Source organism: Podarcis pityusensis (genome assembly GCF_964106645.2).
Source record: "Podarcis pityusensis genome assembly, chromosome: 14".
Lineage (NCBI taxonomy): Eukaryota > Metazoa > Chordata > Lepidosauria > Squamata > Lacertidae > Podarcis > Podarcis pityusensis.
Window position 1 is genome coordinate 24,831,818 of NC_138039.1, and position 17,200 is coordinate 24,849,017.

The following is a 17,200-nucleotide window of genomic DNA, read 5'->3' on the forward strand; positions in this document are numbered from 1 at the left end:
AGTTAATTTCAATGGGACTACTCCGAGTAAAACTGGAGTAGCGTCGATAGCCCTCCAGGCTGCCTCATTGCCCTCTTCCCTCCTGCAGCCCTAAGGTTCACTGCCAGACAGCACCTCCTTTGCATGCAGATGGTCCCAGATAGGGCTGCGGATATTCTTCTGGTGAACTACTGCCAGCCCAGGCAGACAATATGGAGCTAGATGAGCCAAGAGGTCTGACTCAATAAAAATAGATTACAATGTTGCCATTAAAACCAGCCTTTTATTCAGAACAACAGGGACTGGAATCTTTGCCCACTTTTAATCTAGGCCTTTCGGCATGTTATGTGGCTGGCATCTCCAGGAAGATCTAGGAAAGACTCCTACCTGAAACCCTGCCACCAGTTAACAAAGCCAGCCTGCAGGGCACATGGACAGGATGAAACCCTTTTGGGGAACACATGCCTGCAGAGGATGTAGCTGTGTAGTGCATGTGTGCATGTGCGCACACACACACACACACACAAGCCTCCCACCCCCACTGATCATTGTAGAGGTGTGGGAAACCTTTGGCACTCCAGAGGTTGCTGAACTACAACTCTCAACATCCCTGGTCATTGGCCATGCTTACTAGGGCTGGTAAGGGACACAGGTGGCCAATTTGGGCTTGCCGATAAAAAGGTTGGTGATTCCAATCTGCATGACAGGGTGAAATCCCGTTATCTGTCCCAGCTCCTGCCAACCTAGAAATTCGAAAGCATGCCAGTGCAGGTAGATCGATATCGCTGCAGCGGGAAGGTAAATGGTGTTTCCGTGCGCTCCGGCTTGTGGTTTAGTCAGAAAGCTGTCTATGAACAAACGCCGGTTCCCTTGGCCTGAAAGCAAGATGACCGCTACACTCCATAGTCACCTTTGACTGGACTTAACCATCCAAGGGTCCTTTACCTTTACCTTTTTTACTAGGGCTGATGGGAGTAACACCAGGAGGGCCAAAGCTTCCCCACTCTCACTGTAGAGGGAGTCGTTTTTTCATCATTACATTTAGCATTATGCTAAACCTCCCGGATTTTTTCCATTCTTTTTATGGGTAACGGTCTGGAAGCCTCATTCCTGTCAATAGAATTTTCATTCTATGACTGACAGCAGGAGGATAGAAGGGAAGGAACAGGAGGGACCAGTCAGGTGCAGTACAGCACAGCAGATCCTCTCTACTTACTTTGTACTGAGGAGGGCTGGGATCCCCTGTAGAAACAGAATTGTAGAGTTGGAAGGAACCCAAAGGTCATCTAGCCCAACCCCCGCAATGCAGGAAACTCAGCTAAAGCATCCATGACAGATGGCCATCCAACCTCTGCTTAAAAACCTCCCAGGAAGGACAGTGTACAACCTTCCAAAGGAGACCGTTCCAAACTGTCAAACAAACAGCTCTTACTGTCAGAAAGTTTTTTCCTGAAGGTTAGTTGGAATCTCCTTTCTTGGAGTTTGCAGCCATTGGTTCAAGTCCTACCTTCCAGAGCAGGAGAAAACTTGCTCCATCTTCCATGAGACAGTCCTTTAGAAATTTGAAGATGTGTGCCTGAAATCTCAAATACAGTGGTACCTTGGTAGTCAAATGGCTTGGTTTCCGAACAAATCAGCTCCCGAATGCCGCAAATCTGGAAGTGAGCGTTCTGGTTTGCGAACGTTTTTCGGAAGCTGAACGTCCGACGTGGCTTTTGTGGCTTCCAACTGAGTGCAGGAAGCTCCTGCAGCCAATCGGAAGCCATGCCTTGGTTTTCGAACTGTTTCAGGAATCGAACGGACTCCCAGAATGGATTAAATTTGAGAACCAAGATATCACTGTACTCCATCCCACTTTCATGCCAGCTATCTGTAGACCATTCTCTGCAGCCCAGGAGGATAATTATGGAGAGGGAGACATCATAATGGACAGTAAAGGATTAGCTGCTCCAACACTTGCTTTCTTCTTCCCTCCTCATTCCCTTTTCCTTTTCTGTTGTGTCTATTACTTCTTCCTTTTCTATTGGGTCTATTACCATTGTGAGGCTGGGTGAATGGACTGTCTTATCTTTCAATGATACACATACAGCACTTGGAAAATTTTAGGCAATTTATAAGTGTTTAGAAACAAACCCGTCACCTTGAAAACTTTATACATTTTTTGAAAAAGAATTTTTAATATTACATTTAAGACACTCCAGAAACTGTTTTTAACAGTTCAAAGCCTGCCCAAGAGGGTGAACAGTAAGAACAATAGATTTTGAACAATGCTGTGCCCAGGGAAGCCCTTAGGGGTATGCAGAGAAAACGTTCAAAGTGGATCGTGTCCATTATCAATTCCTGAGACCAGCCTTCTGGGATAAAACTACCATTGGCCCCAGCAGGCATAACTATACTGGCAATGCCAGAATAAACAGAATATAACTTTCTCCTAGGGCCACTTCATAACACTTTTGAAATTGGGTTATTCCTGAAAGCATTCAACTTTTCGGAGAAATGGATCCGCTAGTCCTTACATGTTCAAGTGCAGGAAATCTTGTCCAAATTAACTCATCTAACCAAGCGAGTCCCTCAAAGCTGTTGTGTAACTGTAAATGTAAACACTGCCGTCCTTTTGCCCAGCCAGCAGACAAGTGTCAGTTACAGACCACCTGGCGAGAGACCAGCTCCCTTCAGAGTTAGGGGGCAGCAGAGCCGTGCACTGCCCCCAAAATAAATCCCAGACAGCAATGGTTCCAGATGTTAGCACAGCTGCTGCAGAAGCACCCTTCACTTCACCCTCCAAGTACCTAGAGCCAAAAGCAATATCCAGATTAATGCTGCCCCATAACATAACTATTTAATATTTTTTTTAAGTAGAACTAAAATGAAAGAGCATAAAGTCAAAATAAAAACAAGAAACACAGAGGACTCACACGATTAAAAACAGATTTAACATTTTTCTACAACTTTATACAAGGCTGTTTTCTTAAAATCACAACAGTGCAGTAAAATCTGGATCCTTAAAAAGCCTGCTTAAATAGAAGTGGAAGTTACAGCATGTTTTAATGATCCTCATCATCAACCAGGAAAAAAAGCTGTTTGTGGAAGAGGTCCAGGATGTTCAAAGGGCAGAGAAGGTGGCAGGCAGAAAGTGGTCTGCACTTGAATGATAACCCATCATGACACACGCCAGCAGAGGCTTCATTAGGAACTCCTGACATGAAGAGCTGCAGAGGAAGCAGCTCCCTTCACCAGAGTCCAGGAAGCTCCAGTGCTTAAAATCAGATTTACACAGGAGGCTGGCAGGAAGGAGGCAGTGCCCTCCCAGTGACCTAGAGCTACAGAAGCATCAACAGGAATGTAGCTCCACTGGGCTGGAAAGAAAGTGGAGGAGGGGAAGCATGTGCCTTGAATACAGGACATCCCCGGTCCTTGCTGCGTCCAGTTAGCAGAGGTAGCAGGACTGGGAGAAACCTCTGCCAGAGAGCCTGGGAGCTGCTGTCAGCCAGAGTAGGAAGAAATGAGCTAAATGGGCAGTCAGATCCCCATACCCTAGTTTGGTTGCAATCTGCTCTAACTGCTGGTTTTATGGGTGGAAACAACAACAGTAAACAACAACAACTTGCCTTCCTGTGATTCCCAGGGGAAGGGATAAGGACATCAGCCTGGCACTCCTCGCTGTCTTGGGGTTGAGCACAACCACCTGGAAGGCAGGGTTCACCCATGAGTTGCTCTCCTTGGCATGCGGGTGGCTCAGAACTACAAACAGGAGGCCCTGATCCACAAGGAAGGAAAAGCAAGTAGAAATGTCAATTCAGCAAGCAACAAAAGTAGCAGCGACTGGTGGTGGAATTGAGAGGAGATCCAGGGCTCAGGAAAGTGGTACCCCCTTAACAAGATTGTGACTCTGTTTCTAACCCACCTCTAAGACTCAAGGCATGCTGCAGTCTGAAAGCTGCACGCAGCTTGCTGCAAACCTGACTGAAAGCAGAGCTTCTGTTAAAATCTCAGATCGCGAAACATTTTGGTCTGGCTCTTAGATGCCAATCCAGAAACATTTTAACCGAGGGAACAGAAGGCTACATTGATGGAGACTTTGCTGATGGCCTTACACTGCAATGGGATGTAGGAGGGAAAGCAAGCTCCTAGGAATGCAGAAGTAAAGGGATTTAGGGCCTTCAAGGTCAAAGTTGGACCTTGGTGGTGTCTAGAGCTAGGGAGCTAGTGCAACACAAAGACCAGAACACCAGGGGAGGGCACGGGAGAAGTAAGTGCAAGGGTGCAACTTGAATCCCAGATCCCCTTTTCCCCAAGATGCCTTGCTCCTTGACCCAGCCCAAACTGCAGCACTGTGTATTTCACAGAGCAGAACCTGCTTTAAGAGACATACCGAGTCAGAATAGGCTTTGTGGCAGACAGATCCTGGGTAGGAAGAACCAAGGGGCACCTTTCTCAGCAGCTGCCCAGTTGTCAAGTTCCTGCAAAAGGAGAAAGCAAATGTCACCTGCTCCTGTACAGAGTGCAGCAAAAGGGGAGGTGGTGTGTAGAATCAAACAGTGAAAATGTTCTGGAAGGCCTGTAAACACCATCTTGATAGTCAGGATAACCCCAAGACTAATTGTTAGTCACTGCAAAAATGAGGTCACGTATGTTTATCTGCTTTGAAGCCTTTGTTTTGATTCAGTTAGGAGAGGAGAGACTTCTCCCGCCGGCTGCCTGTCAGCTACTCCCTTATCCAAGGAGATGGATGCGAGCTGGGAAGAGGCCTCTAAGCCAGGGGTGTTAACTGGGCTACTGATGCCAGCTTGCGTAGCTTGCTTTGTGTATAAGTAATGCTTAACATAGTAGCACCTTGCAGACAAGTCATGATGGCTGCTTGCTGTTTCGGCATCTGCCCTGAGTCTGTAAAGGCAGCAGGTCTCTTCAGGCTGTGTTGTAAGTTTACACCTTGCTTTAATAAAGCACTAGAACTGACCATTCTGCTGTTTTTGGCATCGTTCTTTGGCGTCCTTGCACCAAACCACTTGAACAGGCCCTCCTCGGGATAAATGGCCATGAAGGCAGCCTGGGAAACAAAACCCTGCCTCTGAGAGAGGGACAAGTTACAAAGAAGGGCCTGTAGCTCAGTGGTAGTGCACCTGTTTTGCATTCAGAAAGTCTTGGGTTCAGTTTCTAGCCCCTCCAGGTAGGGCTGGAAGAAACTCCCCAGTCTGAAACCCAAGAGAGTTTCAGTCACTTCTGGATTTCGATCGTTTGGGAGCCAAACATTTGAGAACTAGGCTGTTCAAAAACCAAGGTACAACTGTATTAGTATTATTATTAGTAGTAGTAATTTACCACTCTATACCCACAGGTCTCAGGACTGTCCACAGGAAATCCACTATCAATCATGACTTTCTGGGCTTGCTAAGATTAGCATGTTAAAAATACTGTTTCCACCCCACCCCAAAATTTAAAAAATATAAGACAAACACATGCTGTTGAATTACCAAGTCTTAATTTTTAAAAAATCATTTAAAAATATTTAAAGTGTCCTTTACTAGTCTCCTCTCCCCACAAACAAATATTTCCTCCCATGTGAGTGGGGGTGGAATATACGTTTATAGAATTGCAGTGTACCTTTTTCTGGTTTCCTTATGAAATATAAGTCAAACATCAGAGTCTCATTAATTTAGGACACTTGTAAGTTTTTAGATTTAAAGAAAAACTTTGTTCTGGCACTGGTGCAAGTAAACTCCATACAGATGCTTACCAGACCACCAAGCAATCTGTGGTAGTCAAGGCAATCAAAGCCTCCTCCATCCCATCCACTTCAGCAAAAGCCAAAACAGTCTCTTCAGGAGGCATCAAAGCCTGCCTCTCTTTACTCCTAGAAACAAAAGAAACCCCCGGGGATGTTGAAACCAAGCTGAAAGAAGTAGAAGACGCCTCAAAGACAGCAAAACACCTTTTGTCTCCGTTGCTGCTCCAGGAGATCAGTGGACCCCCAACACCAACTTTCCTTTCCCACTGCTGCCGCCGCCACCTCTCACCTTCCTGTCTCAGAGAAAGAGAGGACTTCCACCTCTTGGTCTTGGAGTGACCCACAACTACTGACCAGCCTCCTATTCTTTAGTCCAAGAACAGCATTTATGTTTCCAGTTTTGACGAGGGGTTGCTTAACACAGCCATCTTCAGAAGAATAAAACAAGAACCTAGAAGAAAAGGTGACATGGTAGCTTTTGGCCCCGATTCCAAGCATGGTTGTAATCCCTCCCTTATGTCAACGACACTTACTTCAGGCAGGTATGCTGAGAACCTTAGTGTATTGGTAACATCTCTGTGCTACCGTGCAAGAAAAACAGGGTTATTTGACAAGGCAGTCCTCATAATTCCTTGCCTCTGTCTTACAGTATGTATTGTGAACTTCTGAGTTTTGGGTGTATTTATGTTCACTACAAAAAGGGTCTGCTATGTTCAGCTCTTTTAGAGAGCACTGCAAGGAAATTCTGTATTTCTGCTTCTCCCAAAGGCCACGAGGTCATTGATGGGAGGTTTCCTGTGTCTTTTTCTATGCATAACTGTGATAACACAGTAGCCTGTAGCACCGCTTGCTGAAAAGGTAAAAGGTAACTGTACTGGTCTGTAAGAAGCATTGCAAAATCCGTATTAGAGCAATACCTTTATTAAGCCAGCTGAAATGTCGCAAAATACTGTGCAAGCTTTTGAGTTCTCCAAAACTAACAACATAAAAAAGGCCCTGCTGAATCAGACCAAATACCAAAGGCCCATCTTGTCCAGCATCACAGAGGCCAACCAGATGCTTCTGGGAAGTCCACAAGGGGAACCTGAGTGCAACTGCAGCCCTCTCCTCGCTTGTGATTCCAAACAACTTGTATTCAGAGGATGCTTCCTCTGAAAGTGGAGGTAGAACATAGCCATCATGACTAGTAGCCATTCATGGCCTTATCCTACTCTCTTAAAGCTATTCTAGTTGGTAGACATAACTTCTAGGAGATCTCCATCAGGCTAGATGGCAAGCAATGCAAAGTGGGGTAGGGGGAGAGACACAAACGAGGTGCGCTTGAGAGTCTGCACACTATTTTGTGACATATCAGCCGGCCTAACAGAAGTACAATTGATGAGTTATTAATACCCAAAGAGCAGAGCATCGTGTTATAAGAGGGTCAATCTCACTTCTCTGCAGCAGCATTCAGAAATAACCACAAAGACTTAACTGTCAAGGTTCCTTCCTCAAGGCCGCAGCAGTAGAGCCGGCCTCTACTCAGAGCCCAAAAAGCGTTTTTAAAGTAACACTTAAGGTGCACAATGATTATGTTGCGGAGGAACACACATTTTGGATCTCTGAAAACAGGCACAACTCACCTGATCTCTGAAATCTCCAGTCCTCCCAATGCAACACACACAAGGCTCTGGACACCTGGAAGAGGGACAATCTGAATGACCGGAACCTGGGGAATCAGAGTAACAGGAATCAACTCTCTTCCTCCTCATCCGTGCTCCCCCTTCCAGGACAAGAAGAGCCTGGCTGCTGGAAGAGGCCAAAGAGGACACATCTAGTCCAGCATGCTGCTCTCCCAAGGGCCAACCAGATGCTCCAATGGGAAGAAGCCCAGAGCCAGTTTTTGTTTCCAGAAGTTACTCAAGGGCAACTGCAGCAAATTGTTGGTGCTATGATAGCCATCATGGGGCAGACCACACATATTCTATTTCAGCAGGAGCAAAGACCCCTTCTTTCTAACCTTTGTAAAGTGCCAGGTGTGCACAGAGCCCCAGTGGCCGGTCTCCAGATGCCTCCAGAGGGAAACGGAAGCCTCACAAGCTGTCACAACACACAGTGCTGTGAAGTCAGCGGCCTCCCACCACACGGTGCCCATGTCCACTGAGCATGAGCCAGAGCAGCTCTGTACAAAACAAGAGAGAAAGAATCAATAGGGGGAAGGTGGGTGGGAGGGAAACATTGCCAGCGCTCGCAAATCATGTGCCACAAAGAGCTTCCAGCAGCAGCAGAAGCAGTAGTGGGTTGGTGCTCCCCTACACAGATAAGCAGCTTACTGGACACGTGCAGGCACCAGACCAGTGGCTAGCTCAATAAAGGGGCCGAGGCTCAAGCTTGCCAGGAAAGCACCTGCACATCCAGGCCTTCCTCCCAATATGGACCAGATGTGGTCTCCCAGTGCTTCACTTCTAAAGGCCTTTCCCCTGTTCATGCCAGACGCCCTGACGACGTCAAGTACTTGCACATACTTGAACCCGGCTAATCCTGCCCTTCCGCTTCCTCCCCACCTCTTGAGACTGAGAGGGAGAGCACACATGGGCACCCAACCACAATACTTCTGTCCTCCGCACACACACATGCAAAAAAAAAGCAGCATTTTTGGCACTATCCTGGAAGCCTGTCCTAGGAAAGGAGAGTGTGATGGGAGGATGCAAGAGAAAGGAGAGCACCCAAGAGGGTGGGGGTCACTGTGCCACTCCTCTCACTCCACAGGCAAGTGGCTATCTGCACCACTACAATATTTTGTTACCTATTCATAACCATTTCTGAGCCGATTAATTTTTTTAACCCCTAAGCAGTGTAAGCTACGAACAATATAAATACAATCTCCATTATAATGAAAAACCCAAACAAATAAAACAGAATAAAAGCATATAAAAGGAAATAGAAACAAAAGCGTGAATCAGTCCTAGCAAGCCTGAATAACATTGTCCATGCAGGGCCCAACCTCCAGGGGGAAAAGGACACATCTGTGTCCAGAAGTAGGTAGAATCGGAACAAGGCATTTTTAAAAAAAAAAAGTGCAGACATGCTTTTACATCAATAAAGCACTTTTTAAAAAAGTGACATGGTTTTCTTCTTTAACCTTTAGTTTTGAGGTCATCTGCAAGCTCCCTTTTCTCTGGCTGTCCTCCACTGGGTCTTCTACAGCCACTTCGTTCTGCGATAAAACATCAAGGTAATAAAATGAAGAACCATATGGCTTCCAGGCAGCAGAGTTCCCACCTGCCTCTTAAGCACCAGGCACCTGGAATGCTAATAGTAGGTTGATAAGCAATGCAATAACTGTTAATTAGTCAGATAGGTACTTGATGTTTGGCTAGATTTCTTTGGTTTTATTTAATTGGGGTGTACTGAGTTGCCAAAACTGTAAGTGTAATGTTTTAATGTATCATATATTTTGATGTTAGCTGCCCTGAGCCTGGTTCCGGCCAGGGAGGGCGGGATATAAATAAAATGGATTATTATTATTATATCTGCAGAAATGTGATTTTGGACAGACAAGGGTACCTAAGCTTGGCTCAAGCACAGTTGTCCCAAATCAAGATTCCTGGAAGTAAAGGTGAAACATGAACTCTCAATATTCCAACCCCTTGTACGAGGTTGGGAACCTTTGGTGCTCCAAATTTTGTTGATCTGCAACTACCATCATGCCTAAAGGGGCTGTTGGGAGATGCAGTTCAGCAGCATGTGGAGCGACAGAAGTCTCCCACTCAAGGTAGGCTATACATCTGTACCAAGGATTTATGCATGAAAGATACTGCCTAAGGGCAGAAGCTTAAACTAGGCTGCCTTCTTTTGGACGCAAGGGTATTCCGTACCTAGTAGGCTAAAAACCAACAGTGACTTGCCCCTTGCTGGGAATGGTCTTGGAATGCTCATAAACATTCTACCTGCTCAGGGATAAGGTTTCAGCCACAGTACCCTGGCAATTGATGCAGCTTCTGTGAAAGAAAAGTTGATCTGGCTGGGAAAGGTGGGGGGACTCTCACACAGGGCTGAATGACTAGTGTTGGCAGAAACCGGCTGAGTAGGCAGGAATGTTGAGGGATGGGTAGCTAAGGGGACCCAAGTGAACTCCAGGTGGTGACCAAAGAAAGGGGGCACAGTAGGCGACAAGAACCTGAGGAATGGGCAGAGACTGAGGGATGAAGGGAGGGAGAAACAGGCAAGACATAAAAGCAAAGAAAGGCAAAGACGTAGAGAGGCTGTGGGAAACTTAGGCAGGGCCAAAGAACAGGGAGTGTCATGGAGTTCTGGAGGCAGCCAAGAGAAAGGAAAGAAAGAGGTACACAAGGGAGCGAGTTTTGATTATAACTGCAGTTCCTGGAAGGTCAAGCCTGCAGCTCTGACAGAAACGCCTCTGCTTTCTCCTTGGGAATCCCAGAGACCTCTACAATTATGACCGAAAGCAGAGAGCAGTTGGTACTACCCAGCAAGAGTGTGCGAGCACTGATTGATAATTACAGCAAAATGTGGGTGGAGTGAGTAATAATGTTCAGCTGCATTTTTAGCTGCTCTTTTGTTTTATTGAAAACTCTTAATTATATAACTTGTGCTGTAAATAAGATGCTCTGCTCTTGTTGATTATTGTTTGTACACTCTTTGGAAAGCAGCACAGAAATTGTATGAATAAACCAACCAACCATAGGCTCCTCTGCTCTTTCTTCCTGTTTGGGGGATTCCTTGTAACACTCAACAGACTCGCCAGCTGATAGCAGCCTTTCTTCAAAGCTGGCCACGTCCTCATCAGGCTTCCAGCTCTTTTCCCTTTGGCCTTGTGACCATGAGGGCATTCTTTCACCACCTCCCTCTTCTTCCTCTTGCCTGCTTCTGGGCAAGGCAGAAATACCTGCAGAGTCCCCTGGCTCAGGGCTGGCATGAGCTTGCAAAGCAGATGCGCCAGGTGTGCCTGGCAAGGCCTGGGAGGCTGGGGTTGCCCCCAGACGGGGGAAAACTGGAGTAGGCAGCTGGGACTCTGGGACACCCTCCAGGGCTAGAGAGAGGAACAACTCAGTTGATGGAAGAGCTTTCTGAGGGGAGCCCACTGGAAAGGGTGGTTCTTTCTCCAGGGAAATGGGATTCTCTCCTAGTGCTGAATCTTGCTCAGTGCCAGCCCCACTAGTGTCCTGGAGGCACTTGGCTGACTGGCCAGTGCCAAAAGTCTCTGGCGGATTTACAGCACAGGCTTTAAGTTTTTCCAGTTTAAGGAGCCCAAATTCATCTTCAGGTAGGTGGAATTCTTGGAGATCTAAGCCACAGGACAGCCATTCAAGACTGGACATCTTACTTCTCTTGCCGTGAAAAGGAAGGGACAATTTGGGGAAACCTGTCCCAAAGAGGTAAAGTGAGGTAGGATCCCGAGATTCCACAGGCAGGCTGGCCCTCCTTCTACCTGCAATCACAAAAGAGAAACAGCTTAGCCTGTCATTCACTGCAGTCATGAGGATCTTACTCTAGAAGGGCTCCTGGGATCTTTAAAGCCACTCTGCTTCAAATTAGCAGCAGGAGACCTGTTGGTTCGAAACATGCTCTCAGTTGTCCTGTGCTGAACCACCCAGATGCTCTAAGCTGTGAACTCCCCTGCATCTCAGGATTCTCCTGGAAGAAATGGACAGATGCAAAGGACCTGTGTGCTTCCAGGTACATTTTGAAAAGCCTTGTCCTCTGCCCCCATCCCCCAGCTCAATAAGGCCCCCCCAAAATGGGGAAATATCAAAGGCCACCAAGAGGCCTGTAAAATGAGCATATAGTGATCAAGCTGGAAATCCAAAAGCCCTCCCCATCCCCAATTAGTATGGGGCACAATCAATCAATCAATCAATCAATCAGGGAGCTCCTCTTGTGTGCCAGCTGCACAGCACCTCCAACTCACTTCAAAGGGACCAGTCACAAAAAACTTCCGAAGGAGATCCTGCAGGTCAGCCCACCCACCCTCATGAAAATACGCCACCTAAGGGAGCTTCCTCAACTTGCCTCATGGGGAGGGGTCTCCACTGAAGAAGCCAAGCCAGTCTACACAGCAAATGAGCAAAATATTCCCGAGGAGATATTTACTGAGGCCTTTCATGAGAGCCATTGGAGAAATTGGTGTGCACTGTGGTGCCCACAAATACTGCATTGGCGACCCTTGCTCTAAAGGGACCAAGTAGGAGCCCCCTCCCCAAGCTGCCCCTGGGTGATAAAGCTGAACGAGCACTGGATCCAGGGGGCACATACCTCGGGATGCTCCCCTCCGCTTGCATTTCACAGAGGCAACTTGGGGTGCAAAGTGAGGCAAGGGGTCTCTATCCACTTGTGCCAGATTGACCCCAGCGTTGTTCCGATTCCCAGCCTGCTCAGGAGACCCACTGTCAGGACAACATGTCTTGTCATTTTCTTCCAGGCTTCCCATGAAGCTGGAGGGAACACTGGCCTTTGAGTTCACCACCTGTGAGACATGGACAGTCTCTAACTCAGTCTCAGGGTGTGTGGAAGCAGAAACTGCAGACTCTGCCGGCCATGTTCTGCCACTCTGCTTGGATTCCGCGCTGCCACCAGCTGTAATGTAAAGCACTGTGGCTTTGTCTCTTCCGTGGTGGTTTTCCTTCCTTCCCTGAGCTTCACTTGGCACAAGAGAACTCTCAACCTTGTGAACTGTCAGCTCCACGTTCTCTGCTGGGTCCTCCGCTGTGCAGGACATGGCCTTGTGATTAGACCTCCCTCTCAGCCTTCTCTTTCTTCTGGGCTGCACTAGGCCTTCACTCTGTACTGGATCCGCACTGGAAGATGTGCTCTCACTAGAAAGAGACTGAAGAGGAGAAGCGCCAGGGCTGGCACCAGAATCGGGAAATGGGAAAGGAACAGCCTCCCTCTGCTCACCACTTTCTGTCTGCCCTTGGGAGGACGACAAGGCTGGATCTGTGCTCTTCTCCTTGCACACAATTCTCTGTCCTTTCCTACTTTTGCCCAGCTGGGTTTGAATGACGGCCGCCAAGTTCACCTCCCTCTGTTGACTGGACATTCGCCGTGTTGTCCTTACGTAATACTCAACAGGAAACAGGAGCCCCTCAACTACTGTGCAAGAGCTCAGCACATCCTTAGCAGGTGTGGCTGGAGCCCTATCCAGGAGGGGAGATCCAGTTTCTTCAATCTGATCCCCTAAACCCTTTCCACTGGGCTTGCTGGTGGGAGCGTCACCGCTGCTGAGCTCCAATTTCTGAGGTTCCTGGCATCGGCTGCCTTCTTGCTGCATTCCATCTCTATGTGTATGAGAGGGAGCCTCAATGGTCCCAGCTAAGCCTGCAAACCGGTCTGCCTCCTCCTCCATCTGTGGAGATTCATTCTGCATGTCTGCAGGTGACACAATATTCTTGACAACTGGACCTCCAGAGCTATCAAACAGGCCTTCCTCACAAAGATGCTCAGGTGAAGACTCCTGGCTTTCACGCGACAGATCATGAAGACAGGTGGTTTGCCCAGATGTTTCCTGTAAACAATCCAGATGCAGCAACACAGGAGAAACATCGCTACCTCTTTCTTCTTCAGCTGTGTTCCCTGAGGAGGCCACTGGGATGCTATGGTCCATCCATAAACTGTCACTTCTGTTGAAAACTGGTGACCTGGAGCCCTGGGAGCTCTCTGGCTGGGGTACCACATTTCTCAGAGGTGCATCCCATGTAGATTCTTCTTTCTCCTCCAAAGCCAAAGATGCTCTCTGTTGCACTTTGATTCTACTTCTTGACAAACTATTCTGGTTTTTCTTAAGAACAGGACTAAAAAGAACCCTTTTGTGGTCCTGGTTGCTACACAAAGAACTCAAGTTTCCTAGCAAGCTGTCTTCTTGGTTGAAGGCCTCAGGCTTGAAGGTGACTGAGGCAGCTTTTGCAGTGCTCTTCTTTGAACAGCCACCATCTGTGAGGGAAAAAATAACAGCACTCTCCCATCAAGGAAGAACACAGCACAGCAAAACGAAACACATTTTAATCAAAAAAGTTGAAAACTACAAAGGCAGTTTAGCATAAGACTGTTTCACTTCCTAAAGAGTGGAGAGCAGAGTTCAGGCTTGACAAATCTACTTTCCTTTTTTTAAAAAAAATTAAACCCAGAGATTCATCAAAGAGAGTCAGGTACAAAAACCACTTAGAATTAAATAATTGAGTGCTGAGGAATTTCTTCTGAGTGCTAGAACTGAGCTCACAGTCCTTGTACAGTGGTACCTCCGGTTACGGATGGGATCCATTCCAGAGGCCCGGCCATATCCCGAAAAGTCCGTAACTGGAAGCGCCCTTCTGTGCACGTGCCACATTTGCAACCCGAAGTTTGCGTATCCAGAGGGATACGTAAGAAGAGGTACGACTATATACAAAAATACCGCTTCTGGTTAAACATACATATGGTATTTTCTTCAGATTAGCAATATGTGGGAACATAGAAAGCAGTATAACTAGAGGAACAGCTGTATAATATCAGAGCTGTATAATATAAACTGGATTATACTGCATCAGACCATTGGTCAATCTGCCTACTGACTACACTCCTGGCAATGGATCTACAGGGTTTCAGGCAGAGAGTCTCTCCAAGTCCTACCTGGAGATTGAATCATGAACCTGGTGAATTCAAAGCAGATGCTTTGCCACTGAACTGCAGTTCTTCCAAATGTTTGATCTCAGCCTAGAAGCGTGTGATAAAAAGTGTCTCTGAAAATGTCTGGAGCACATCTCCCCTGCACAGTTCATCGTGGCTTATCCATGGATCTCACAAGTAGAAAGCAAAGGCTTCCAGTCCACCAGCACAATTTTTAAGATGGCTTTAGTCCCAGTTCCCCTCATTTTAGAAAATAAGCACTCACAAATACCCCCGAGTAAGGGGCTAGTTCTGAACTGGGACACCAGGCCTCATCTGTACATAGCCAAACAGAAAATGTGCAGGATTCTAAGTGAACAGAATCCAAGACCCCAACATGCAAAGTTTTGGAGCAGAAACAACAGAAGAAAACTTAATTTAAGTTTTATGGCATCTCCCTGTAATGGTCTCACTTAGTCCTCAGCCCAAGAGGCCTGCCCAAGCACAGCATTGGGTGCAATACTTACAAAAAGTGCTCTGCCTTTTGGGAAAGGTAGAGTGAGCCTATAATACAAGAGTGAGAGCCATGAAGCAATGACTTCATCAGGGCAGATAAACACCCAAAGAACCATGGATCTGCCTTTCCAGGCTTACCTGCAAGGTCCCCTTCAGCTTCCTCTTGCATAAGCAACAGGTTTTTCTCTGCAACCGTTTTCTTGACATAGTTGTTCACCTTTTCAGCTCTTTCAGCACGCTACAAAAACAAAACAAAACAAGGGTAATGGAAAGACTGGTGCTTAATCAGATGTGCTTCCATTTTCTACCAAAAATGTTATTGTTATTATTTATTAAATGTTTACATCGCTCTCCATGAGATGATCACAGGGGAGGGGTTACAACATAGAAACACAAAAATACACACTATAGTAACAAACAAAACAACACCCCCCCCCTGTTTAAAAGGCCATAGATTGCTTAATTAACCAAGGCCTGGAAGAAGAGGGATGTTTTTTGCCTGGCACCTAAAGATATGTAAGTAAGGAGTCAGGTGAGCCTCCCCAGGGAGCACATTCCACAAGCAAGGGGCCACTGCAGAAAAGACCTGCTCTTGTGTTGCTGCCCTCAGGATCTCTTGAGGAAGCACATAGAAAAGGGCCTCAGGTGATGAAACATCTTCCCCAACTGAAGAAATCAGTTGCTTAAAAGTCCTTGGCAGGCACTATTGTTTACTTACCTGTAACCTGTGGAATGTTTTGCTGTATTCTCTTTTCAATAAGGCCAACTTTTCTTTCAGCTGGAAGACAAAGATGTTACAAGGTGGTCACCACAAGTGGTTTTAAAGCAATGTTTGGGAAGGCAGCAGCTACATGAACTGCGTTGCCAAACACTCGGTCTTGCTGGAGGAAGGAGGAACACAAGAATGCACACCAAAACAATGTACTCAAAATGAAGGGTTCTGTGTAACTTAAAACCGCATCCCCAACAGTATAAACAGGCCTCCCTCAATCTAATGCCCTCCAGGTATTTTGGAGTGCAACTCCCAACAGCCCCAGCCAACACAGCTGTATGATGTTGGGGTTGATAGGGGTTATAGGCCTAACATCTGGAGGGCACAAAGTTGGGGGAGGCTGGTTTAAACAGATCCCCAAAAGGAGTACATAGGAAATTGCCCTATAGTGAGTGAGATAACTGCTCTATCCAGCTCAGTAGTGTCTCTACACTGAATGGCTATGGCTCTCCAGGGTCTCAGGTAAGGGCAGCTCAACCTGGAGATGCTGAAGGTGGAATCTGGGACCAGCTGCACGCCAAGCAGTTGCTCTACTGCTAAGTTATGGACCTATATATGGGCCAGCGGCTCTCCAGGGTTTCAGACGGGGTCTTTCTTACTCCCACCTGGAGATGCTGATGGGAACTGAACCTAGGAGTTTGTGTGTGCAAAGCAAGTGTTTATATTCCTTCCCTACAAAGTAAGATTCCATCTAGCTCAGTATTGTCAACACTGGCTCTCCAGGGTTTCAAGCAAAGGTCTTTCTGACTCCCACCTGAAGATGCCGGTGGGGACTAAAAACAGGCGCTTTTTTTGTATGCAAACTGGAGTGAGAATGTTCTTCCAAGCCATGATCTTTCTCAACCTTGGGTCTCCCAATGTTCTTGAACTACAACTCCCATTATATCTGACCCCTCGCCATGCTGGCTAGGAATGATGGGAGTGATAGCCCAGCAACATCTGGGGACCCAAGGTTGAGGAAGAATCCAGTCCACATGGTTCTAAATAAACAGCTGGTTTAAGCAAGGACATAGGAAACTGCCTTACACAAAGTCAGATTATTGGAGTCCATCTAGCCCGTACTGTCTACACTGACTGGCAGCAACTCTCCAAGGTTCCCAGCCCTATCTGGAAATCCCACTCATGGGGCCTTCTGCGTGCAAAGCACATGCTCTATACCGCAGAGTGAGGGTCTTCTCCCCTGTCCCGCCTCCTGAAATCTCAACCACAGAAAAAGAGGAGAGGGGCTGGCCTGGGCGGGCCTTCCTTCCCCAGCTGCCAGGCCAAAACCCCTCTCTTCAAGAGACCCTCCCGCCCTTTCCTCCTCTGGCCAAAGCCCCTCCCTCGCGGCCCCTGTCGCCCGGCGCCCACCTGGGCCTTCTCCTGCGCGTTGAGGGCCGGGAAGTGGCCCCGCGGAGGCTCCATATTTCCCGCTCTCTGCGCGCCACGCACCTCGCGCCAGCTGCGCCTGCGCAGTAGCTGAACCAGCGAAACGGCGTCCATGGAAACCAAAGATTCGCCTGGAGCGAGGGAATGTCTCTGCGCATGCGCCATGTCAAGAAACGGGAGCTAGCGCCATAGAGACGGAAGGTAGAGCGGCTCGTTCCCCCTCCCGCGCCGCTATCACCCACCCACTTAATATTGCGCTT

General features: G+C 47.4%; 1 protein-coding gene across 2 annotated transcripts; it reads right to left on the reverse strand.

Moving 5' to 3' along the window:
- Positions 1 to 2,071: 2,071 nt before the first annotated feature.
- On the reverse strand, positions 2,072 to 17,140 carry PALB2 (partner and localizer of BRCA2). Of its 2 annotated transcripts, none has more exons than XM_080981647.1 (13): positions 16,923 to 17,140; positions 15,519 to 15,578; positions 14,939 to 15,038; positions 11,960 to 13,633; positions 10,387 to 11,135; positions 8,826 to 8,900; positions 7,704 to 7,865; positions 7,327 to 7,412; positions 5,994 to 6,155; positions 5,714 to 5,830; positions 4,352 to 4,439; positions 3,588 to 3,736; positions 2,072 to 2,768 (listed from the first exon to the last, which is right to left on the reverse strand). In XM_080981647.1, exons 1-13 carry the CDS (start codon positions 17,103 to 17,105, stop codon positions 2,534 to 2,536), a joined length of 3,840 nt encoding a protein of 1,279 aa, XP_080837773.1. In that variant the 5' UTR covers positions 17,106 to 17,140; the 3' UTR covers positions 2,072 to 2,533. The 2 variants fall into 2 exon arrangements, with proteins under 2 accessions (XP_080837773.1, XP_080837774.1); XM_080981648.1 differs by lacking the exon at positions 16,923 to 17,140 and adding an exon at positions 16,599 to 16,620.
- Positions 17,141 to 17,200: the final 60 nt, after the last annotated feature.